General features: G+C 44.1%; 1 protein-coding gene across 3 annotated transcripts; it reads left to right on the top strand.

Annotated features, from left to right (window-relative positions):
* The first annotated feature begins 3,084 nt into the window (after positions 1–3,084).
* CD40LG (CD40 ligand) lies at positions 3,085–17,544 on the top strand. 3 transcript variants are annotated; one of them, XM_055564615.1, is made up of 6 exons: positions 3,085–3,217; positions 5,752–5,802; positions 8,046–8,177; positions 12,328–12,385; positions 14,277–14,339; positions 17,032–17,544. In XM_055564615.1, exons 2-6 carry the CDS (start codon positions 5,752–5,754, stop codon positions 17,406–17,408), a joined length of 681 nt encoding a protein of 226 aa, XP_055420590.1. In that variant the 5' UTR covers positions 3,085–3,217; the 3' UTR covers positions 17,409–17,544. The 3 variants fall into 3 exon arrangements, with proteins under 3 accessions (XP_055420590.1, XP_055420591.1, XP_055420589.1); XM_055564616.1 differs by lacking the exon at positions 3,085–3,217 and adding an exon at positions 4,969–4,987; XM_055564614.1 differs by lacking the exon at positions 3,085–3,217 and having other exon boundaries at positions 5,647–5,802.
* Positions 17,545–26,854: the final 9,310 nt, after the last annotated feature.

Consider the following 26,854-nt stretch of genomic DNA (forward strand, 5'->3'; position numbering starts at 1 on the left):
CACAGATATAAAGAACAGACTTTTGGACTCTGTGGGAGAAGGCGAGGGTGGGATGATTTGAGAGAATAGCATTGAAACATGTGTATTACCATATCTGAAATAGATAACCAGTCCAAGTTCGATGCATGAAACAGGGCACTCAAAGCCAGGGCACTGGGACAACCCTGAGGGATGGGATGTGGAGGGAGGTGGGAGGGGGTTCAGGATGGGGGACACATGTACACCCATGGCTGATTCATGTCAATGTATGGCAAAAACCACTACAATATTTTAAAGTAATTATCCTCAATATTAAGATAAATAAATTACAATAAAAAATAAAATGAATACAGTGGAATAAATGAATAAATAAACAACTATTTGTTTTTAAAGTGCTAGAGTGGAACAGCTAGGACAAGTGACCCCTTTCTTCCTCTCTCCCTCCCCCCATGGATCCTTTGTCAGCAGCAATACTGGGCCTTTGCCCTCAGGCTAAAGCCTAGGGAGGGCCCTGAGATCTCTCCAATGGATAGGAAAAAGGAAACCAACCTCAGTCAAAAGTGAAATCCTCTAAAGGGCTCTACCCCCAGGGAAAAGCCCTTCTTTATCAGTTGTGGGGGTCCCAGCCTTTCTACCTGTCCACCCACATAACCTAAAGGGAAGACTGCCTGTTGACAAGCCCTACCCACTTAAACAGAACCCACAGTCAGCTCTCCCATTGCAGAGAGAGGTTCATGGGGGAAGCAGATCCAACACAATTGTAGAGGAAACCCATGCCATCCAACCATAAAAGCGAACAGATTCATAAACATGACCAGACAACTAAGGTCATCAGACGTTGGAGGAAAACTGTCAACATAAAACAGAAGGACCAAAATAAAGAAAATGAAACTGATCCTAGAGGAAAGAGAGATAAAGGAATAGAAGAAAACAGAAAACAAATGCATTGTGATGTCTATCACCAGAGGGCCTCGCCAATGCTGCTCTACCAGATTAGAACGTTTTACACTTTCCCTTCTCGGAGAAGGCAATGGCACCCCACTCCAGTGCTCTTGCCTGGAAAATCCCATGGACAGAGGAGCCTGGTAGGCTGCAGTCCATGAGGTCGCTAAGAGTCAGACATGACTTAGCGACTTCACTTTGACTTTTCACTTTCATGCATTGGAGAAGGAAATGGCAACCCACTCCAGTGTTCTTGCCTGGAGAATCCCAGGGACGGGGGAGCCTGGTGGGCTGCCATCTATGGGGTCGTACAGAGTCGGACATGACTGAAGCGACTTAGCAACAGCAGCAGCAGCACACTTTCCCTTCTATCCCCTGAAAAGAAAATTTAGTAATTTGGTAAAAATTTACTAATTCCTTACAATGTGTCAGGATGCAAGGATTCTGAGATTTGCTTTTTAATTGTCTTTCCTCTAAAAGCTAATGGTAGGGAAATCAGACAAGTCAATTGTGATGCAATATGTCAAACTCTATGATTGATTAAGCACAGAAGAGGGCATTTTATCAGCGGGGAGGGCTCACTTCACAGAGTGGATATTTCTTCAACATTAGTGAATAAAAACGGAAGGAGTCATGAGCTTTCCTGGTGGCTCAGTGGGTAAAGAATTCGCCTGCAATTCAGGAGATGCGAACTGGATCCCTGGGTTGGGAAGATTCCCCTGGAGGAGGGCATGGCAACCTACTCGAGTATTTTTGCCTGGAGAATCCCCATGGACAGAGAAGCCTGGAGGGCTGCAGTCCATGGGGTCACAAAAGGTTGAACACGACTGAGTGACTACTCATGGATGCACTCATGATATTCATGTGGACAGCTTGAGCAAACAATATGTTTAGGGAAATAAACTCAGCAGGACATGGGTGATGCTCAGGGCTGAGCATGAGTGAGTTGTGGAGGATGAAGACAGAAAGGTGGGCAGGGGTCAGAACTTGTGCTATGCTTACAATGGAAACACTATCCTCTAGGCTAGGGTTTTACAGACATATTCAGGGAAAAGAGTCCTTGAGAGGCCCTTTGTAAAACAAACAAAACACTGATATATTTAACTCTTTCTTATGTACTGGAAATAACTTTCCTAGCAGAAACTCTGACTGTGTTCTAGGTTATCAATATAAAATCACAACCACAAGCATAGTCACATCAGAATACATGAGATCCATTGGTTTTGTTTTTTTTTTGAGTTTTTCCCTTGATGTTTGTTTATTGCAGATCAATCACCAGCAAGAAGGAAAGAAGAGAAAGGTGACAGAAATTTCAGAAGATTTTAGGCAAGAAAAACTGAAAAATGAAACAATTCAATCCATTAACTTGATTCTTTCTGTAAACTAAGAAAAAGATGGTCAATATTTGACCTTAGTTAAAGGCACTTTTCCTGTACTCCGCAGGTCTATAGATTTCTTGGTAATCTAGTTTAAAAAGTACTTCTGGATGCAGTAAGCAACTGAAATTTTTAAAGGGGTCCCAATCTCAGGGCCAGTCCACTCCTTGTCGGGGGAGAGACAGGTATGGGAGGTCCTTAGACAAAGGACATCTGACAGAGAATCAGAAAATAGAACTAAAATGTGGAAGCTGGAAAGGTAGCCAATGTTACAGTAATCTGGGGGCTTCCCTAGTGGCTCAGTGGTAAAGAATCCACCTGCAGTGCAGGAGACACAGGAGACACAGGTTCGATCCCTGGGTCGGGAAGACCCCCTGGAGGAGGGCATGGGAACCCACTCCAGTATTCTTGCCTGGAGAACCCCATGGACAGAGGAGCCTGGTGGGTTACAGTCCATGGGGTCACAAAGAGTCGGACACGACTGAGCGACTGAGCGCGCATGCGAGTTACAGTATCTAGAGGACCAGGCAGAGGAAGAATGGGAGAAAGAGGGTACTTCAAGGATTAAAGGACTATCAGGCTATTTGGAGCTAATCCCATTCATGATGAATATGCCAGGAAACTGTCAATCTGCTTCCCTGGGTCCAATGCAGAGTTGTAGGAGTGTAAAAATAGATTTGATAACATGGTCAGTGACAAGATTCAGATAGGGTGGGGCTAGAAAGGCAACAAGGTAATCAATTCAGTCATCTAGGAGAGAGGAGATGCCGCCCGGACTAGGATGTTTCCCTGGAGGTTAAAAAGGAGTCACGGTGGTAATCAAGAAGCTTTTGGGGATGAGGAAGCCACTGGGATCGGGGAGGAACCTGGGCGAGAGAGAGGAAGGAATCCTGGATGGCTCCTAGGTCTTGGACAATTAGGTGAGTATAGTAGTACCAGTCACTGAGATGGGGAGAGCCTGGAGGGAAAACAAGTCTGGATAGGAAGTGGAGTGGCGGGATGAGTTAATTTGGGGTCCTGGCAGATGCAGGGTGGCTTTGGGGTGTCCAAGTGGAGATACCTTGGACTCAGAGCTACCTGCACTTACAGATCTTCAGTTCAGGGTTCAGGTATACATCTGGGGTTTATCACAATGAAAGTAATAGTGAAAACCATGGATGGAAATGGATGGCAGTCATCCCAGGTAAACATATAGAATGAGAAGAGGGGAGGCGTGGGAGGACCACGAGGACGGGAAATGCCAAAGTTTTAAGGGGTACAAGGGGAAAAGGAAGCACACGAAGAAGAGGCAAGAGGGGAGAGATTTCAGAAGGATGCCAACAAAAAATAGGTCAACAGACTACTGGAAAGGTCACTAAAAATTAACCCTACAAAGTATTCAACTCAAACCACTGTGTTGGGAATAGTGGAAGCAGTTTCAGGGGAATGTTATGAGCAGAAATCAGAAAGTGTAGGCAGGGAGACGGGACAACAATTTTCTCCTGAAGTTTGTCCCAGGAATAAACGTGCCACCCTCGGAGCTTGGCTGAGCTGATGGTCACAGCTGTCAGCGCATGAAACTGGCCCTGGACATGTCCTCGAGCCCCTTTTAGCTCTCGTGATAATTTTCCTTTAGTGGAACCAAGGTTCCTTGTCTAAGAACCGAAGCCTCTGATTTGACTGATCACATGCATTGAAGCCACCTACTTGGCAGATGTAGTGAGATCTGGGCCCAGGACAGGATGCTAGGGCGTGGGAGGGGAAGAGAGCAGGTGGTAACTATGCAGATAGCATGCCTAGCAGAGGAGTTTGTTACATTTTCTATTTGTCTCTCAAAACAATTTTATAGGAATCACAAAAGCAATCTTATGGTTCCAGAAAAGGTTGGGATGTAGGGTAGGGATTTCCACAGCTGTTTTTATTTCAAAGGCAAGCTGATAAGACCATCAAAAGCCATTCAGAAATGGGTAATTCTACACACTTCAATAATTCAAATTGCTGTCAAAACATTGGGTGTTTTTGAAGCTATTGTTGTTTGTTTGCTGTTTACTAGTATGTAAGGAGTTGGCAATCATTTGGAAAACTCCTCATAGGCTGAACAAATACCAAAAAACTTCAGGTGAGAGTGATTTGCTATTGCTTGTTTCAAAGATCTTTCAGGCACATCTTTACTTGATTTCTCAACAACCTAGAGGACAGGCAAAGGAGGTACAATTGCCCCTTTGGGTAGGAGGTAACTGAGATCTGTAGAGGGAGAGATTTGCTGGAGGTTCACAGCAATTCATTGCTACCCCAAGGTCTAGAATTCAGGTCTCTTAACTGCAGCCCAGTTTCCCTATTCCAAACTGACAGATCAGCATCAACAGTTATCTGATGAATCGGAACAGCGTAGATAGGGAACTTGGCTAAATCAACCTAATATTCCTACTTTAATCTCAATTCCAGAATTTTGGCCTGAATTACTCAAGACTCTACTTCTCTTGGCCTTGGAGAAGTGTATTTTTCTTTTATTTTTTTTATTGGTGTATAAAATTGCCTTACAATATCGTGCTAGTTCCTGTTGTACAGCAAAGTGTACAGACACACACACACACTATATATATATAAAACATTATATATATATATATATATATATATATATATAATGTTTTTTGGGTTTTCTTCCCTGTAGGTCACCACAGAGCACTGAATAGGATTCCCTGTGCTATACAGTAGGTTCTTATTAAGAAATGTATTTTTCTTGAATTATCTTTCCAGTTAAATTTTCTCTACTAATTGTTAGCACTCCTTTTTGCTTTGTGCTGTGTAGACTTGACTTGAAATGCCACAGGGATTTTGTTGGGTTTAAACATGAAAGAAATCTTAAGAAGCCAGCAGCAAGCCAGTCATAAAATCAATCCAAACTTTCGTTGGTGTTTCTTTCTTTCTCCATCTACCAGGTTCCCGCTTTATATTAGTAAGATTGAAATTGAAATAAGCCTATTGCTGGTGGATTCATCTGTCACTTTCCTTGAAACTGGTGAACCCCATACGTTAGACAGTGATAGGAAAATACTGCCATTGTCTGTTAAGGAGTCTATGACATTTCAAGGCAAGAATGAATATATGGAAGAAGAAACTTATTTCTTCTTTACTAATGAAAGGGAAAGCCTGGAAGTGAATGATATGGGTAGGTTAAAAAAAAACAAAAAACCTTTACGTAACTTTTTTGCTGGGAGAGAAGACTGCGAAGCACATTTTCCAGGAAGTGTGGGCTGCGACGATTGTGCGCTCTTAACTAATCCTGAGTAAGGTGGCCACTTTGACAGTCTTCTCATGCTGCCTCTGCCACCTTCTCAGTCAGAAGACATCATTTCAACTCTAACACAGCATGATCGAAACATACAGTCAACCTTCTCCCCGCTCTGTGGCCACTGGACCACCTGTCAGTATGAAAATTTTTATGTATTTACTTACAGTTTTTCTTATCACCCAGATGATTGGGTCAGCGCTTTTTGCTGTGTATCTTCACAGAAGATTGGACAAGGTAAGATGAACCATGGGTCTTTATTAACTAAACTTAGGGTTCTTATTGATATGTGGGTTGGTTGGATTTAGTGCTAACCAAATGATGGACAATGTTAAGAACCCAAATAGATAAATGGTCTTGTGGCATAGTGGTTGTGGTCTAGTTAGTGAGATATTCTATTCTTTTCTCTGGTCAAGACCCTTGACTCTGGAGTTAGACTGCTGGGTTCAAATCTTGACTCAATCCCCTACTCGCTTTCCGATCCCGGGCAAGTTATTTTACATTTCTATGCCTCAGTTTCCACATCTAAGAAATGGGGATGATAATGGTACTCATCTCATAGATTAAATTCAAGCTAAGACCAGAACCAGGCGCAAAATAAGCACTGTGGAGACATTAGCTATAATGATTTGTTTATGTTTTGCTTAAAAAGTAAACTATTTTTTTTCTGATGGAGACAACTATTTTTCTTCTAAATTTTCAACTAGAGAAGGAAAGCATCAATTTGACCTGGAAATTCATAGTGCTTCGGGTTAACATAGACATAGAGAAGTCGCCAATTTGCAACTTTTAGTGGAAGTGGTGGTCTCTGTATAATTCTCAAATGCTGATTGTAGTTGTAAGCTGCTCAGTTTCCCTCTGAGATGTTGTGCATTCTTGAATAGCCAGACTTGTAGAACAGAAGAGTGGAGTAAGTTAGTAGGTTGCTCTACATTCTTAAGAAAATGTTACCATTAGGATTTATTCTGTTTCCATGTGTTTACCCCTCTCCACTGATAAGCATTATTGGCTGTGTTGACAAAATATCAATCATGGATGAAAAAGAGAAATTTTATCAATTATTTGTCTGGTCTGGATGTGGGAATTGTGGATGCACAGCATCTGGAGACTGTGTTTTCTCAGGGATGTGCGAGGGGTCTTTATTGAGCCGCCAACCTTGAATTACGACCATAAGATTTTCTAGCAGGATAAGGTGGGGCAGGCAGAATTGAGGCAATTCACTGGGTTACTACAAATTTTAGGTTTCACTGCTTAGAAAAGAGTGGGATTCTGTGTCTGGTTGTTTGTTCGTGGGCTGGTGGGCTCTGCTAATCAAATGCCCTGCCAATCAAATATTTCCCCTACCCTCAATAGGGGAAATATTGACCTGGGTAGATCCCAGGTGGGGAAGATCCCCTGGAGAAGGGAATGGCAACCCACTCTAGTATTCTTGCCTGGAGAAGTCCATGGAGAGAGGAGCCTGGTGGGCTACAGTCCATGGGGTTGCAAAGAGTAGGACACGACTGAGCGACTAACACATACACACACAGAGACTCAAATTTACCCTGGCACTTGGGTGTTCTCTTAATGACAGTGAAAGCTGCTGGCTAACTGAACCTTGTTTTGAATCTAAAACTGTTATATGAATACAAGAAAATGGCACAGAATTTGTTGATTAACCAAGTGACTTCCATACATTTAATTATTTTAGGACATCAGAAAATAAAATATCTCAACTTTGGGAATGAAAGATGATTTCTTTAAAAATGTAAATGCTTTTTGTAAATACTAAAGTTAAAAAGAGAGAGATGTAATTAGAGTTTGAGTAATTGACACGCATTGCAAATCCCCTTCTTTTTATAAAGCGCTGGATCACAAATGTTAAAACTAAGTGGGCAAATTAGCTCACCAGAAAACTATTTTATAGATTGTGTTTATGATGACCTATCGTTATTGAAGCAATGGGAAATATGACCATTAAAGAATGTTGCTGCTAATATACATGGAAAAATGTACAATTTATGATGAAATTTCATTAGAATAGCTATGATTTCTACCTAGTGTTTCAGGCAACATCACATTTTCTTTGCTGGCTTTTGTAGATTTTTTAAACTGCTAATACTAAATATCACTAATTCAGTATCATTGCTTAGTCGCTAAGTAGTGTCTGACTCTTTGCGACCCATGGACTGTAGCCTGCCAGGCTCCTCTGTCCATGGGATTTTTCCACTAAGAATACTGGAGTGGGTTGTCATTTCCTTTCAAGGGATCTTCCCCACCCAGGGATTGAACCTGAGTCTCCTGCATTGGGAGGCGGATTCTTTATCATTGAGCCACCTGGGAAGCACCAGTCCAGTGTACTAATGTGTTATCATTCCCCATTTATATTCGCAAAGCCCTCCTTGTGTTGCTGAGGCCATGGAAGTGATTGTAGAGGCAGACATCATTAGCTGCCTTCTTCAAAATTACAATTTCTCATGTCCCTGTCATTTCAAAAATAGATAGAAGATGAAAGGAATCTTCATGAAGATTTTGTGTTCATGAAAACGATACAGAGATGCAATAAAGGAGAAGGGTCCTTGTCCTTACTGAACTGTGAGGAAATTAGAAGCCGGTTTGAAGACTTGGTCAAGGTAAGGACCTCAGTCGTTGGGGAAAATATCATTGAAAAGTTTTGGAGGGGGGAACCTGCTAGGTTGGGAAACTAAAACCTAACCATGTAAAAGTTTAAACATGTGTCAGGTATATGCTATAGATACAGGTAGACATACATATGTACACACGTGTATATGGGTGTGTGTATGAAAAAGCAAAAATGAACCCAAAACCCTATGGTTAAAAGGGAAAGGAAAGTTTAAAGTGTGCTCGCTCATAGGAATGCCCTTAAGAAGAACAAAAAAGGCTCTCTCTGGAGAAAATACACACTCTCCTGGGCACATTCACACATGCATGTGAGCTCAGACAGGCAGATGCCTCGGGGGGGAAGGATGAAGTCCACCACGCTTGCTTTTTGCATTTTCTTATCTTTCCATCCAAATCTTGGTGCCTTCCCACTGAGGACCCAGGGTCTGGTCCCCATTTCCCGGGGAAGCGATAAACACTGGCCACTGCAGTGTTGGCAGGCCACCAGTTAAGGGTTTGCCTTCACTGGGGGTGATGGGGGCTTCTGAGCACTGATAGACTCTTAACATGTGAAGGAACGCTTTGCTTCTCTCATGATGGAATTTCAGGTACCACGTAAGTAAAATCTTTTCCTTTTACTGTGAGGAGAGGTGTGGGCAATGGGTGATGGACTGTCTCAGTGCCACTCGAACCAGACTCCATAGAATACCCCCTGCTCATGGAGCCAGTCTGCTCTAGGGCCAATCAAGACCCAAGGCAGAGAGTTTAAAGTTGTCTTGCCCAACAGACTGGTGCCCAGCATTAAGTCACTGCAGTGGTTCATGTTGTTGTTGTTTAGTCGCTAAGTTGTGTCCGACTCTTTGTGACCCTATGGGCTGTAGCCCACCAGGCTCCTCTGTTCATGGGATTTCCCAGGTGGAATACTGGAGTGGGTTGCCACTTCCTTCTCCATCAGTGACCTATGATGGGTACCTAAAGCAAGAGTTTTGGGACAGTTTACTGAGGATGTGCCTACAGTATTAATCCCATTGTCGTGGACAAGGGGTCTAGGAGCTCTTTCTCCAGAATAGCATCTAGAAATCATTGTGCCTGTTTCCCCCTCAGAACAAAGTTAAACATCTTGGGCCCTCAGGGGACTTGGGGGTTGTGAGTAGGAGGCCACCTCCAGGCTGAGGACAGTGCTGTGCCAGGTGGGTGGGTAGCTAGAGAAACCAACAGGAGTTCTCACATACAGGTAATGTGTCATTTAACCCAGGAGTGGAAGGGCCCGAGATCTTATTTCTGAGCTTTTTCCTGTCCTCCTATACTGTCCCTGGTATATCATTTAATCCAGTAGTGAGGACTCGGGAGCTTATCCCCGAGTCACCTATGGGAATCAAAATGCAGCTCAAATCTGTGGCTGGCTTTTAGGTTCTCCACAGGAATACAGGTTTTAGAGGAAGACTCCTAACTCTTTACATGCAAGGCTTGGAAATGATTTGAGTTTCTCTGGTTCCTTGAGGCTTCTGGCCAGTATTACAGAATACTGGAAGGTGTTGCAAATTTAAATGTGAATAAATCCACTTTGAGATCAATGCTTAGCATATTAAATGTGCTTGACTGTGTGATCTTGAGCAAATGACTTCACCTCTCTGGGCCTCATTTTTCTCAGTTATCCAATGAGAGGGCTGAGATGTTCCGCCAGGCACTACCAGCTTCGACATTCTATAATTCTCGGATCAGCCGCCAGTTCCCCCAAAGGCATTGAGAATGGTTGTTGGTTTCTTCCCTCCCTCTTACTGAGAGTTTTACACTTGTATTCCAATTTCTCATGGCTATATTTCCGGTCAGATATGCAAAGCTTCCCAAATCAGCTACCAGGAGAAAAGCAATGAAAAAGTCAGTTTGGTCTCTCTGCTTATACTTGCATGAAAAAAGTGGCAGCTCTCGAGTTTCATATTCTGAAAAGGCAGACCTTCCCAGGCATGTCCACCAGAGTGCCTCCTGTGAAACAGAGGAAGCCTCTTGCCTCCACTGCTGTGGGGTAGAGTCCGAGTCAATGTCATCTGCACCTCCGATGCCCACGACAGTCGGACCCAAAATACTCCAGCTCCCCCTCCTCTTCCAATGACTGACCCCACTCCAATATCCATGCCATGAAACTTCTCATTCTAAAACAAAATATTTTGGACTTTTTTTTTTAACCCAACAGGCCAACAACAAAATAACCCCAAATTGGATCATTTATATTCTTAGCTAATGTTAACAGGCTTCCCTTCTGGGTCACAATCTGACTACTCCAGAGCAACCTAAAGTTTGAATCTCAGGAACGGATGTTCAAAATCATCAGATCCAATTATCAACCCAGAGCTGCTGCTTCTCCCCACAGTCTCTACCCAGCAGTCCTTCCATCTCTGTTAGAACACCTCTAGTGACAAAGAACTAATTCCTGAGGCAGGTAGAACCGAGCTGTCACTCTGGGCAGAAGATGGGATTCATGGTTGATATTAGGTAAATGGAGGCAGCATTTTAACTAGTATAATTTCACATTAAATCTTCCTCCCCACCCCCAACTGCCTGTTAGAATGATCAGTTCCTTGATTGTCTGCTGGCCAATGCCCACGATGTCTTTGATAAAGTCAGAGCATCTCCTTTTCGAGTTAAAGATCAACCTATCCAGCCCTACCAATAGAGTTCCCACTAAGAGAGAAATAACTCCTTCTAGATTTTCTAAAATCAACTTTAAAAAGTCTGCCAGTTGAGGTGGGGATTGAAGCAAGAGAAGGGGGAAGGCTCTGGGGTGTGTGGCTGGGGGAAAGTTCACAGAAAGGCAAGGCCGGACGCATAAAAGACAAACTTTGCTGACTTCACATTTTCATGTTGGCCAAGCCCTGACACCAGGGCAACCACCTAGTCTAAAAGTATCTCGACTTCGATCATCACACTCCATCTTTTGAAAAGACACGAAATACTCTTTTGTTGGCTTATTATCTTACAAACATTTTCCTGTCGCCGCACTTTCAAGCCACCACCCTTGAGCTCAAGTGGAAAGTTGAAGCTCTGAGCTCCATGCAAGCATTTTGAGGCGCAGGTTGCCCATGAGGCTCCATGACTTATACTCTCACACCTGACACCTGAGCCCCTCAGTAGTAACAACACTAATTCCTTTTAAGGGAGGAACAAAAAGGAAGGTTGCTGTGGAAAATTGACTCCAGTAACGGGAAGGATCACAAGCCTTTGATTATCCAAAGATGTGAAAATATTATTGCCTTCCTCCTTTGTGCTCAGAGCAGAGGGTGATGGTGTGGGTTAAGCCCTGCCTCAGAGTGTGATCTCATAGTTTCTACTCTCGGCTTCAGCCTCAGACTCCTTGGGTGACCTCATGCCTGCCAGTTAGGCCCACCAGACCTTTTATTCAGTATCTTTAAAACGGCAACAGCAGCCTTTACTACCTTCCAACCTGTGTAGATGACACTCTCTGCTAGCTTTTGTAAGGGCCTCTAACCATCCTGCAGTTGCTAGTGAGAAGCAACCCCTTAAGAAGTACTGTGTTTGCCTTGGAATCTCAGCTGCACTGAGACATTACTTAGGTTTCTTCTATGTAGATTATTCTAAATAAGAACAGGCCACATGAAGCAACCAACAAGAGAATCTCTTCAGCCCATTGAAATGGACAACAAAATTAAAAAATGTCTGAGGGTCTTTTCAGGGTCTGGGATTTCTTCCCAATGTCAAACTTACTACTTCCATTTCCTAAGAGGTTTCAGACTAATTTTATTCTAATAGATACACACCATTTTTATGTTTATTAACATTCTATCTACCAGTTCCCAAGGAAGAATCAGCTCCTCATTCAGCATTATTTGTCGATATCTCTCAGAGCTGGGGAGGTTGGGGTCAGAGGAGGGGTCAGGATGGCAACCTCTGGCCTGGCACAATAACAGAGCCCAAATTCTGTCTCAGGTCTACCCCTGGGCTTTCTGGGCTGTCAGCTCATCTGTCAAAGCCCTGGGCTCTGAATTACAGTAGGATGGAATTAATGACAAGCTCAGAGTCTATACGATAATCCTGACCAGAAACAGACAACAGAGTAATGACAGATGTCAAATGCATGCAACCTCTCTCTAAAGGCCCCGCCAGAGTTCCTGTCAAAATGACCTTTTGCTATGATTCTTATTTTAGGATATAATGCAAAACAAAGAAGTAAAGAAGAAAGAAAAAAACTTCGAAATGCACAAAGGTAGGTTGCTCTTTACCATTCCTATGAATACTTAAAAGCAAAAAGGAAGCTTTAGGCTGACTGTATTGAACAATGCCAAGCTGAATCAGGGAACCTTTAGCCCTGGAAATATAGCAGGAACACGGCTGCGAAATCAACATCTTCCTTGGTGCCTGTTACTTGGAAAGGATTTGTGTGGACATATTTACAGGGAAGGCTGTGCTCCTTTAGTGCTGACAATACCAAGTATGAAGAAATTGTATTATTTTTAACACCTTATAGCAACCATACAGCCTAGCGCCACCTACAGAGGATAAGATGACCAGACAGTCGGCATTTGGTAGTGGTGTCATTCATCACTCAATCAATGATCACAGTTTTTCATGGGGAACCACAGCCAGTAGAACCTCAGGGATCAAGAAGTGATTCAGTATGACAGCCTTGTTCTTTGAGATGTCTGAGCATCTCAAACATCCCAGAGTTGAAGGGACCTCTTGACGGTCCTCAAATCTCATACCATCCCCAGGTCATGAATCTCCTTCACACTAGCACTAACTAACCATCTTCCCTCTGAACCAACATGCCTAGACACCTTCTAGCTCATAAAGCAGCCTGGGCCATCTTTGAATGACTCTAATAATTAAAAGGAGGTTACTATATACTCAAGAGAAGTCTTTTCTTCTCTGGAGTTGAAATTTGTTCTTGTAATCTCCATTCACTGAATCGACTTCTGATCTTTGGGGCCATACTAAGCAAAGTATATAATTCCTCTTCTACACAGCACCTGTTCAGATGTTGAAAATGGCAATCATGGCCCCTGAGCCTTTTCTTCTCCAGGATAAACCTCCTCAGTGTCTTCCACTGTTCCCCCTTTCCAGGATTTTTCTGTCTTTTTCTGGACACACTGACTTCCCTTTCCTGTTAGAATGTAGCACCCAAAACCAATATAATAATTCCTGGGGTGACCTGAGCAGCTGAGTATGGGAGAAATGGAGTGTTGGTAGATGGGTGTTGTTAGAGAGACTACTATATCACAAAGTCAGTGTAAAGATGGTATGGCTTGTACAAATTTAATATACACAAAGAAATGCATTCATACATGTAGAGATACAGATACTGTTCTCTGAGGCAAAGAGCTTGCTTTAACTGTTGGTCTGAATGCAAGGGGTTGCCTGATTGCCATGAAGGCTTTGCTTTCAGAATGACTGTAAAATATGTTGAGTGATACCAAATTGTTAATTGCCATGAAATTTGAGGAACCAGTTCATGTGGGTGCTGCCTGGCAGCCTTTGAGAAAATGATATACTTAACAAAACTGATCATTTAGGTCACACAACTTGACTCAGTATTTATAGGACACCTACAAGGTGTCCAGCTCCAAGCTCATTACTGGAAAAAAAAAAAGGAACTTCCACATCATGTCTGCACTTAGAAGATCAGCACAGCTAATTAAGGAGCAAGTCTTCTACACGAGAAACGGTTGGAGGTAGATATACTGTGGCCAGTGCTTGACCAAATCAGACACCGTGAGCATCTTACTAGCTAAGTGTGTAGGCATGACCTTGGGGCTCACTAAGATCACCAATGGATGGGAGCTTTCTTAAAAGTAAGATTCAAAATGTGTTTAAAGAGGATCATTTATCTTTAGCCTGTGTCAATCTATGTAAAGCGAAGTCAAGTACTGAACTACTCTTGGAAGAATTGGGCTCAGTGGAAATAATCCATTCAATTGCTTAGATTTTAGAAACTAACTTTGCCCTCTGTGGGAGGGATTTCAGGCCATCTTATGCTTCCTTTCACATAACCTGTTTAAGTACAGTCTCTATGACCCAGCTGCAGAACTAGACTAAATTGTTTGGTGGCCAGTTTCGTGTTTCTTTGACCTGACAGTCGGCCTTTGGTTTCATTTCAGGTGATCAGGAGCCTCAGATAGCGGCACATGTCATCAGTGAGGCCAGTAGTAAAACAACCTCTGGTAAGTCCAAAGCATCTGCGCATCAGTCACCTGAGTGAGGGGCAGGCCAGGAGGCTACAGTCGGGCAGCCTAACGATTAGGCTCCTCTCTTCCTTTGGGGCCCAATTTACAAAGCTCCCCAGACATGTCTCATGAGCTTGCCTTTGTCTTCAAAGTGGGCTCAAATGCACAGATGGGACTTAGAGGGACAAAAGGCAGTGGAAAGCAATCCTGATGGACTCATTAGGTTCTTGCTCTGTGGCTGATTCTGAATGATGAATTACTGGGTGGAGGGACCATTATGCTGACAACATAGAAGAGGTGGCAGGTAGTGACCTCTTGACTGGGAGCATCCCTCATTCTAACCCCTCTTCACTGTGTGTAAATGGGCCTCAAGGGGTATTTCCTGCCATCTTCCAATCCCTGTATGATTAACCCCCACCTCTTTGGGGCCAACCTTAGGGAAATTAAAGGTAAAATCATTCTGCAAATATCAATAGGTGCCGGGACGTTAGATTTTCCAATGAAGTAACAATAGATGACATACTGGAATCTTTTCAACTCTGAATGATTTTTCTTTCCATATATGTTCTGCCATGATTCTAGCCCTCAGATCTTTTTTCCCAAATCTGTACCTCATACTAGCTGGTGTTGGAGAATGTGGCCCATCTGATAAATGGATGGAAATATACACATTAGCATAAAATCTCCCATCTACATAAATGCAGGCCAAGAGCATTAGAGCAGTCTTTGAAAATTTCAGCACAGTGCTCTGGAATGGAGTTCTAAGCAGTGTGTATGTGTGTGTGTGTGTGTGTGTGCGCGCGCGCGTGCGTGTGCATATGCATATGCATGTGTGTGAGACACAGAGAAACAGAAACCGAGAGAGAGGAAAGGAGATACAGCCTCATCTCTGAGGTGGCTTGGGCTTCTCAGTGGGCGTAACACATAGGTGGCTATCCCGGATCATGGTACAGGAGTAGGAGCGCTGGATAGAAAGGTTTTGAACACTGAGGCTTAAGAACCATGACTGCCACTTTCTGGGTGACCTTGGGCAAGTCCCTTTACCTATGCAGCAGTTTCCTGTCTCACTTACTTCACAAGGTGACTCTGAGCATCAAATCAGCTAATATGGAAGAAAGTTATTCTGTCAAGCACTGTACAAATCTAAAGTGTCATTCCTTAATGACTTCCCTGTAGCTGTCAGAAGAGTAACATAAAGCCCTTTTTGAATAACACTTACTCCCACAGTGTTTCGTAATTCTGCCAGTACCCCTTTCTCAGAAAATACACTTAGGGGAGAATATCACAACCATATCGACATGTCCAGGGTGTTCATCCACATGATACCCTCTCATCCGGATTGGATGAATGCCAGCCACAGAGACACCTCTTAGAACAATAGCTTGCCTTGGATAGATGTCATGGTGCTCCCACGTTCTGTCAAAAGGTCCATGATGGCTCTTGATCCTAATGTAGTTGACAGTCTGCAACCGGTAGATTGGCAGAGGATCAGATGAGAAGAGAGTCACATTTCTTACCCCACCCCAGCCACAAACCTCCCAGACCTACTTGGTCATGCTGCTCTAATCCTGACCTGCCTCTTACAGCAAGGACAAAAATTAGGTAAGGACTTGATAACAATAAACCTTGTGGACAGAAAGATAGGGAAACCGCCTGTGTTTTCTCAATCAGATAGTCTAAAAGTGAACACATCATAATGAAGACTTTCTAGAGTGGTCTGGAGGCCCACGCAATGTCAAGTATTTCAGGATGCCTTTCCTGATTACGGAAGGGTGAGTCAGAACAGGTGGCATCTTGTACCCTGCTGGCCTAAGACCACCAAACAGGAGTGAAAAAAAAATAGCTCAAGGAAGCAAACGCATCAGTACTTTCAGTTCTCCCCACCCCACCCCCCGCAGCCTCGCTCTCTGTGGGAGCTGAGATTTGAAATCGGCTGCACACGCTACTTTGAACCCACTCAACATCTCAGCCGAGAAAATGGCACATTGTTGGTGGGTACTCTGGCTTAGCCACAAGAATACAGGCACTTTCAAGTTGGTGGCGCCCACTACAATGGGAAATCAAAACACACAGTGAAATGACAGGTTTATTTTCATACTTCCTTGCCTAATTTTAGTCGTTGCTGTGGGAGGCAGATTGGGTTTGCAAGAGCCCGATCAGGTAGGAAGAAATGGGGGTCTTGTCTTTGCTCTATGCTGCGGCTGAGTGAGAGAGATCAGCAAGTCTTTGACTTTAGAAAATTCAAGGAAAGCAAGATATGAAAGTTGATATTAGTAAGGCTTTGAGCATTTTGGCACGCATGATTTATGACATGGGATTTTTTAAGTCATTCACACTGGCTGAAGTTCAAGGGTCAATTGGCTTTAAGAGCTTTTAAGGGGAGAAGGAACCTCCCTGTGCTCGGTTACTTGAGTTAGTCTGCACAGCGAGTCTCAGGGAGATTGACTTGCCCAAGCTTGAAAAAGATCTGGATTGGAACCCAGCTCTGTCCAACAGTGCAGCCCAGGCTGATTGGTCAGCCGTGGCTCCTCCATAGTCTCTGAGGGCTGGAGGGGTCCTTTAGACTCCCTGACGCTGCAAACTTGCCTTCCTGTATGAAGCCAGTATCCAGTATGGAACTCTATTGTCTGTGAGAATCCGAATCATGTATGCTCAACCTCACCACGGCTTTCCCCCTTCTCCATTACAGTTCTCCAGTGGGCCCCCAAAGGATACTACACCCTAAGCACCAACCTGGTAACCCTCGAAAACGGGAAACATCTGGCCGTGAAAAGACAAGGACTCTATTACATCTACACCCAAGTCACCTTCTGTTCCAATCGGGAAACTTTGACTCAAGCTCCATTTATAGCCAGCCTCTGCCTGAAGTCCCCAAGTGGATCGGAGAGAATCTTACTGAGAGCTGCAAACACCCACAGCTCTTCCAAACCATGCGGGCAGCAATCCATTCACCTGGGAGGAGTCTTTGAATTGCAATCAGGTGCTTCGGTGTTTGTCAATGTGACTGATCCAAGTCAAGTGAGCCACGGGACGGGCTTCACATCATTTGGCTTACTCAAACTCTGAACGGTGTAAGCCGGCAGGCTGCGGCTGGGCTGATGCTGGTGGTCTTCATAATCCAGGAAAGCAGTTAAGACAACTCCCCCGTTGAACTGCCTATTTATAACCCTAGTATCCTCCTGATGGAGAACTATTTATTATACATCCCAAGGCATGTAGGGCTGCAATGAGTAAATTACTGGGCAGGGGAAACCCCAACAGGCCCTGATCCATAAGAGCTTATATTCTGAAGCAGCAACCCCACTGACACAGACATTCAGAGTCCTGTGAAAAGACACCATTATGCACAGCTCGAATTTGAGTAAACAGCAGAAAATTAGCCAAGTTGAGTTTTGTTTCTTTGCATGCAGTGTCTTTCAGTGGAGGATGTATTTGATTTCTCAGTGAAGATGCCGAAGGGAAACGGGGAGCTTCAGCTCACATTCAATCATGGTGGATTCTGGGTCCCCGGGGCCCTGGTGGAGGTGGGGCAGACTTTAGGAAGTATAAGGCAGTAGAAAACCAAAACCCTGCCCCCACCAGCCACCCTGACACTCATTCTCATCCTCTCTTTCTCTCCTACATACACACACACACACACACACACACACACACACAGAGTCAGGCTGTTGCTCATCAAGTATCTTATTTCAACCCTGTTCCTGTCTCCACTACTGTCGATGGGGTGGGGGGTGGGGGGGAACAGAAGTCAGCTCTGAGGCTGCACACTCCTCCCTGAGAAATGACTGTATTTAAAGGAAACCTATTGTATCTACCTGTAGTCCTCATTGTTTCCAGAATGAACTTGTGATTATCTTATTTATTTTTTGAATAATAAAGATCTCTTAACATGATTGTTGTTACTTAGCATCTGAAGCCCCAGGCAGGGGTGTGAGTTTGGGGGAGAGGAAGAGTGTGGTGTTTTCAGAAACTTGGTTCTGAAGCTTGTGGCACCACAAAATATCTTGGTGAAAGTACACTCCCTGGAGGGCTGTGATAGCCTCTGATGGATGACAGGGGAGCTTAGCCAGTGAGAAACTTGCTCTGGAAATGTTGCTGCTGCTGCTGCTACTGCTGCTAAGTCGCTTCAGTTGTGTTGGACTCTGTGCGACCCCATAGACGGCAGCCCACCAGGCTCCCCCGTCCCTGGGATTCTCCAGGCAAGAACACTGGAGTGGGTTGCCATTTCCTTCTCCAATGCATGAAAGTGAAAAGTGAAAGTGAAGTCGCTCAGTCCTGCCCGACTCTTAGCGACCCCATGGACTGCAGCCTAACAGGTTCCTCAGTCCATGGGAGTTTCCAGGAAATGTTGCAGGGGATTGCAAAGAGGCTGGGTTTTCTTCTCGATTAGTCACACCTAAGTGAAGCTTAAATGAGAAGCAGTGGCTTATCTTTTTAATAGCTGTCGAAGTGGTTCCACCTTAGGTAAGAGGACATGGAGCGGGGACCAACCGAGGGGAAGCATTCGTCCCTCGGTCTTGTCACCTCCAATTGAGGGGGTTTTCACACAAGACGCCCAGAGTGGCTTCATCTGCCTTACCAGTAGAGGGCCCTTCCTCTGGCAAATACAAGCAGAAAAATATTACTGTAGCAATAAGAATGAGGCTGAGGAGAGGTCGGTACAGTTCTTGGCTGCTGGTCCTGCTCTTTGGTCCTCTGGACAGCACAATCCCTTCTTGGCTGAGTGACTCAGAAGGCCTTAGAGCATGAATTTCTAACATGAGGCTGAAGAGTTGCTGGACAAACTTGCTGGCTTGTGTACTTTCTCCAACAAGAGAAGTTTGGTCTGAGCCTGGGTGACATTGTGGGTTCAGAGATATGTCCACAGTGCTGTCTTGTCCTCTGGAGTGAAGATCTTTCTACAGTGTCACTCTCACATGGGAGACTTGAAGGAAGAGGGGCAGAGGCTGTGGCAGCAAGAAGACCCTGGTCATGATCTTCTCACACGTAGGCCAGGCCCCCATCTTGCTGACGGGAAGGCTTGGCCCAGTCCCAAGAGAAGACAATACACCGGCCCTGACTGTCCCCCCCTCACGGTTGCTGAAAACCCACTGTGGAGCACAGCCTTGGGTGGGCAAGAGGGTCATTAGAAGAGAATTCATGTCCAGGCCTTTCTACCCTCACATCCTCTGATTGCAACCTTGTCCCTGAACTTCACCCTGCCTTCTTCTTCTTTGGAAACCATGATGTTCCAGGCTATCTCTACCTCTAGGAACCGAGTGGCTAATAAAATCTGTTATCAGAAGGAATGCTGTAGACACAGAACCTCAAAATTTCTAGGCTATCTCCTCTGCTGCCGTGCTTCCTGCTGCTGCTGCTAAGTCACTTCAGTCGTGTCTGACTCTGTGCGACCCCATAGACGACAGCCCACCAGGCTCCCCCATGCCTGGGATTCTCCAGGCAAGAACACTGGAGTGGGTTGCCATTTCCTTTTCCAAAGGTGAAAGGGAAGTCTCTCAGCCATGCTTCCTACTGTCCTCTAAATGCCACCTCCCACAGACCCAGCCCAGAACTTTCTCCTAAGTGTCAGCCTCACAATCCAAGTGCCTTCAACCCCTCAGATGGCTTCCACCTGAGGTCAGCCTTACCCTTGCCAAGAACTCAAAGGCCCGTCCCCTCCTGTTCTACCTGTTCACAGGGGGTCATCTCTCCCAGCTCAGGGGTTGAATGAACCCCTTCAGGCTACTAATGTCATGCCTTTGGTCCTGACCTGCCTCCTAGAGTGTGTCCCCTCTGCTCACATTTCCAAATGGTGGGCCCAGGGGTCAAATCCAAGGTATCCATATGGAGCCCTTGATCTTAACCCTGCACAACGGGACCCACTTTCAGTGTTGCCCATTCCACTTGGGACAGCCCTACCCAGTCTGCTTCCTGAGCCACCAACCAGGCCTGATCCCTCACTGCCCTCAATCCCACATCCTGTCCCCCCAACCCAACATACCAACCTTATTTCTTAAATAGCTCTTAATCTACTTCTTTCTATCTCTACTGCCAGGATCCTAGTCTGAACTCCTGTCGTCTGTCTTCTGGAAGTTACAACAGCCTCCTAGACTCCCTGCCTCCACGCCTGCTCCATCTCATCCATTTATCCTTCTCATCCATCATTCAGCAGCCAGAGGGAATTCTTAAATACAATCCTGATGTCCACCACTCCCCTCCTTTTTTTAAAAAAAAATTTATTTATTTGGCTATGCCTGGTCTTAGTTGTAGCATACAGGATCTTTAGTTTTGGCATTTGAACTCTTAGTTCCGGCATGTGGGATCTAGTTCCCTGAACAGGGATTGAACCCAGCCCCCTGTATTGGGAGTGCCAAGTCTTAGCCACTGGACCACCAGGGAAGTCTCACGGCCCTCTCCTTCTTAATAACCTGAGAATAAAGACCAAAAATAATGAACTGATTTTTTTATCCTGCCAATACCTGTCCCAGTGTAAGCGCCAACCCTCAGCTCCTCTGAGCAAAGCTACAAATGCTTTCCTGCTTTAGGAGATGGGAGTGTAATTTTCTCTGCTTGTGACCCCATTTCCCTCCCCACTGTCCCCTGCACTGAGGCTCACAGCACTTACAAGGTTAAGGTGTTTCCTCCTACGTTGGGAGCTGCTTAGGGACCAAGACTTTTTCTGTAACAGTAAGGAAGACTTTTTCCAAGACAGTAACTTCGGCGTCTACTGATGGTCTGGCACAGAATTGGTTCTTTATTCTTTGTGTGGGAAGAAATCAGTGAATTAGTGCATGTAGCTGCTTCCAACCCAGGAGTCCATGAAATAATTCTGTGTGTTGGTGAAAGCAAGAATTTGCCATACTGTAAAAACCTTCATGACATCAAAAATACCTATAGGATGAAAATATACTCAGGGAGTAGAGAATGACTGAAAATTATGCTGTCGATAAAAACAAATAATATATTTTTATTATATTTTGCAAAATAGTACATGATCATTGGCAAGATAGTCCATGATGTTGGTTACAAACTTCATGTAATATTTTCAAAGTTGTTCCAGTAAATGACGAGGACTTGGGTCCATTTCTGATCTACCTATATTAATAATATTCTGATCATAAATTATCGAACTGAATTTATTTTTGTAAATGTATCACTCTGCATTCCCACTAACAAGTGGGGAGAGGAATGCTTGAAATGATCAGTGATTTTTATTTTCAGATAAAGAGAAAATAAAGTATAAACAGGTCTGTCTGTGTTCCTTGATAAGAAGCAAATGTCTACAAAAGGAACAGTGTGCCCTGGCAAGCTATCAATACAGGGGCCCCAGTTAAAAAGAAACAACATATAGATTCCTGGGCTCCAGGAGGGAACACATTTTGTGTTGAATTTGACTATTTCCAGAGGGCCTGACCGAATTGTTAGAAGTCACACTGCCTTAGGCCTTTAGAGCAGTCTGAAATACTTTGGAGACACAAAAAGGGAACATGATTTTCATTATTTTTCTTTTGCTCTGTGAAGCACATCTCCATTAAAAAAAAAAAATACCGGAAATCCTCAGTATAGTGCAGTGGTTAAGTCTGGAGTCAGACAGAGACAGTCTTAATCCAGGCTCCACTGTTTTTCCAACATCATCACCACAGACAATTCATTTCATCTCCTCTGGGCCTCGGGATCCTCATCTGTAAAGTGAGGAGATGCTAAAAATACCTGCTTTGCAAAGTTGATGAGGATTTGATGAGACCATTCTCAGAAAGCCCCCAGCAGAGTCTGCTCTCTGGAACAGATCATCCTATAAAGAGCACCAAGGGGGTTGCCCATGTGGTCCCCAGCACACCAGCCTGCATCCGGTGGCATAGGTAGACAGGATGGCACCTTAAAATGTTTGAAACTTCCGAGACCAAGGTGAATAGCAGCCCAGGTACACATGAAAGGCCTTGCCATGCAATAGACCAAAGACCACACCCAATTTGAAGCAAAGTGAAAGCAAAAAAAAAAAAAAAAAGCAAGTCTAGAACAAGAACATATACCGAATACTAGAGCAGGTCTGTGTGTAGCAAAGACTTTCCTACAGTTTCATTGTCAAAAATGATTAACAATCAGAGGCTGAGGGTTGCCAAACTTTTCAGTAGTCTTAAGCAGTTCCAAGTTCCATCCTCAGGATATTTAGGAAGATTTTTTTTTTTAATCATTGATTCCCAATATAAAGTATGTCAGCATATAAACTTTCCCCTTCCAAAATAAATGAGGTCCTACTATGTAGCACACGGACCTATTAATATAGTCAGTATCCTGTGATAAACCATAATGGCAAAGAATATGAAAAAGAATACACATATGTATGTATAAGTGAATCACTTTGCTGTACACCAGAGACTAACACAACAGTGTAAATCAACTGTGAAGTGAAAGTCGCTGAGCCGTGTCTGACTCTTTGAGACCCCATGAACTATACAGTCCATGGAATTCTCCAGGCCAGAATACAGGAGTGAGTAGCCTTTCCCATCTCCAGGGGATCTTCCCAACCCAGGGATCGAACCCAGGTCTACCCACATTGCAGGAGGATTCTTTACCAGCTGAGCCACAAGGGAAGCCCAAGAATACTGGAGTGCGTAGCCTTTCCCTTCTCCAGGGGATCTTCCCAACCCAGGGACTGAACCCAGGTCTCCCACATTGCAGGAGGATTCTTTACCAGTTGAGCCACAAGGGAAGCCCAAGAATACCGGAGCAGGTAGCCTATCTCTTCTCCAGAGGATCTTCCTGACCCAGGAATCAAACCGGGGTCTCCTGCATTGCAGGTGGATTCTTTACCAACTGAGCTGTCAGGGAAGCCTGTACTTCAATAAAATTATTAATAATAATAACCCCCCCTCCTTCCATACCACACTCCTCTGAGTAACCCCAAGAGGCAATTCAGCAACTCTCAAGAAAACCATTTAAATATATAGCTGCTTTCCATTCTTCATTCCTGGAGTTCCATTGAGTTATCCATCACATTTTCCCTGCTAATGTAACTCCACTTAAAGTCCAATAATTTTGGTCACTAAACTTATCTTCTGTGCATCTCTGATGGTAATTGCGTGTGTTTGTGCATGCATGCTCAGTCGTGTCCATCTCTTTTCGACATCATGGGCTGTAGCCCTCCAGGCTCCTCTGTCCATGGAATTTTCCAGGCAAGAATACTGGAATGGGTTGCCATTTCTTGAAATCCCACATGAAACCTTTAACACAACTTCAATCTGATTCACATTTCTTGTTACTATGAGTTAAAGATGTGTATTTTTTGAAAGATTTTTTTTTAATGTGGACCATTTTCAAAGTCTTTATTGAATTCATTACAATATTGCTTCTGTTTTATGTTTTCTTTTTTTGGTCACAAGGCACGTGGGATCTTAGCTCCCCAACCAAGGATTGAACCTGCACCCCCTGCATTGGAAAGTGAGGTCTTAACCACTGGACCACCAGGGAAGTCTCAAAGACTTGGTTTTTTATCCGTCCACCCACCCATCCAACAGTGAGTGGTATGATAGGTTCTGTGCTTTGCATGCAATGGATATGACCCAGTCTCTGCTGTCAAGTAGCTTACAGAATTTTGCATCAGATCAGTCGCTCAGTCGTGTCTGACTCTTTGCGACCCCATGAATCGCAGCACGCCGGTGTGCAAACGTTGAAAGCCCACTGTGAATGCTGCAACATGGGTCAGAATCAGTGTTACAAGGGATACGTGGGAAGGACATGTAACTAGCACAAGCAGGGGAAGGTGGGTTTCAGGACAGGCTTTCCAGGACATGTGGCACAGATCAAGCCTTAGGGGATGCTGGGGGAGAGGGACCACGTGGAGAAAAGGAGGGCCCAAGAGATAGAGAGAATCGTGTAAAAGCAAATGTGTGAAGGCAAAGGGTTCTGGGGAGCAGGCAGGAGTCAGCTCACAGAGGGCCTCATGTGAGAAAAATATGTTGGTATACCAGACTAACAGCACATGCTGAAGCCCAATCTAGAAGCGCATTTGTGCTCACCTGGCAGAGAAAAACAGCTCTCTGAGCTCCTTAAATTCTTTTGTTTGCCTTTTTTTTTTTTTTTTTTTTTTGCTCTGTGGCATGTGGGATCTTAGTTCCCCAAACAGGGATGGAACTTGTGCCCCCTGCAGTGGAAGCACAGTCTTAACCACTAAACCACAAGGGAAGTCCCTAAGATTGTTCCTTATTTTGAGTTGGTCTGATATTTCCCCATGGTTAAATTCAGGTTACGCTTTTTGGATGGAAAACTACATACTGATGTGTTCTTCTTGGGTGTCCTATTTGGAGGCATGTGATGGTCATTGGCCTCTCATTCTTGATGTAAACTGTGATTGCTCACTTCAGGTGCTGTCCAATATCCCCACTCTATCTAGAGTTACTATTTCCTGCTGCTGCTAAGTCGCTTCAGTCGTGTCCAACTCTGTGCGACCCCATAGACGGCAGCCCACCAGGCTCTGCCGACTATTTCCTACCTTGCAACTAGTAAGCACTCTTTGGGGAAACACTTTAAGACCATGCGAGTAATTTGCTCATCATCAAAGTTTCCCTCTATGTTTAGCATCTAACGGTAATTTTGGCCTGAATCGGTCTTTACTACGATGGCTGCAAAACAGGGATTTTCCAACTCCAGAGTTCCTTTCTTGTTTACCAGTCAATACTCATGGTACTATAAACAAGAACCTTCCCTTTCTCCCCACTTATTTATTGGTATAGACTCATAGATTTCTACTTTTTCCAGTGTTTTCTACTTCATTACTGTATTTCAGTGCTCAAATTTTCCCTGGTTTGGCCAGTAAGAGCCTCTTCAAGTTCACACCTGGGTCTTTCTCACATGCGCCTCTCATATTTCTGAGCATCACTTTCTGGCAGAACAAGATGTTCCAGGCTCATCTTGTACCTTTCTTGCCTTAGACACAGAATCAGCCATTTCTCCAAGAAGCCCTTCTCCCTTTCAGTGCAGAGTACAGTGTTTAGAAACCAAGTTGTGGGCACTAGGTGTGTCCGTTGTATTAAGATGTCACTTCTCCTAGGAAATGTATGCATTTAGATGTACATGTATACGCACATACCTACTAAAGCTGTCAGCCTTAGCAAATAAAAATTCAGGATACCCAGTCATATTTGGATTTCAGGTAAACATTGACAAAGTTAGTATAAGTATATTCCATTCAAAATTTGGGACCTGATATATACCAAAACATTATTTGATGTACAGCTGAAATTCCAATTTAACTGGGCATCTTGTATTTTATCTGGCAATCCTAATACATATAAACATACATGCTACACGTACATAAATGGACACATACACACGCAGAGATATATATGCACATGTGTTTTGGAAATCATGAGTTCATATAGATACTTGACCTGAGTCTAAATGGAAAAAGAAAGAAGTTGTTTGATGTACAGGGATGGGAAAGGGATTCTAGACAGGACAAATGGCATATTTGGGACTTAAGAGAAATTCAAGGAGATCAAACTTAACTGAGTGTGGTAGTAGCAAGACACCACATTTTTAAACAGGTCAATGATATAGTCAGATCTTTTAGATAATCATTCTACTGGCACTAAAGAGGCCAGACTACAAGAGGCAAAGAGATGCATGAATCTGAGGGAGAGATGACAAGCACCAGAAATAGGCAATGGAGGATGGAGAGAAATTCAGGGGCTCCTGCAGAGTTAAAAATGGTAAGACTTGATGACTCTATGTATAAAGGGTTAATGTATAAATACATTTATACAGGGTTGAGGGAGAGAAAGGAATGAAGGATAATGCCTATTTTTCTGGTTGGGGCAACTAAGTGGCCAGGGATGCCATTTATTGGGATAGGAAACACTGGAAGAGCAGACCTGGGACTACAAATGAGGGGTCCAGTTTGGGACATGCTGACTCCGAGGTGCTGTAGGACATCCAAACTGCGATGTCCACAAGGTAGCTGCCTCCACGGGTCTGGAGCTCAGGAGAAAGTTCAGGATGGAAAAATATGGACAAGGGAGTCATCTGTACTTTGATAAATGAAATTATAGGAATAGACAAGATTGTCCAGGAAGAGGCAATAGAAAGAGAGAGGAGAGGAAAAGAACATTAAGGATCAGCAACATTCATGGGGCAGGCAGGAGGCAGATTCAGCAAAGGAGACTGTGGGGTGGTCAGAAAGATTGAGTGAATGCCAGGAAAGTTGGGATCATAAAGCCAAGGAAGTAGAGATTTAACAAGGAGGCAAGGGACAAAGGTCAACATAGTGAAAGCTATGGTTTTTCCAGTACTCATGTACGGATGTGAGAGTTGGACCATAAAGAAGGCTCAGTGCCAAAGAATCAATGCTTTTGAATTGTGGTGCTGGAGAAGACTCTTGAAAGTCCCTTGGACTGCAAGGAGATCCAACCAGTCAATCCTAAAGGAAATCAACCCTGCATATTCATTGGAAGGACTGATGCTGAAGCTGAAGCTCCAATACTTTGGCCACCTGATGTGAAGGGCTGACTCACTGGAAAAGACTGATGCTGGGAAAG

Source organism: Bubalus kerabau, chromosome X (assembly GCF_029407905.1).
Source record: "Bubalus kerabau isolate K-KA32 ecotype Philippines breed swamp buffalo chromosome X, PCC_UOA_SB_1v2, whole genome shotgun sequence".
In the NCBI taxonomy this organism is placed as follows: Eukaryota; Metazoa; Chordata; class Mammalia; order Artiodactyla; family Bovidae; genus Bubalus; species Bubalus kerabau.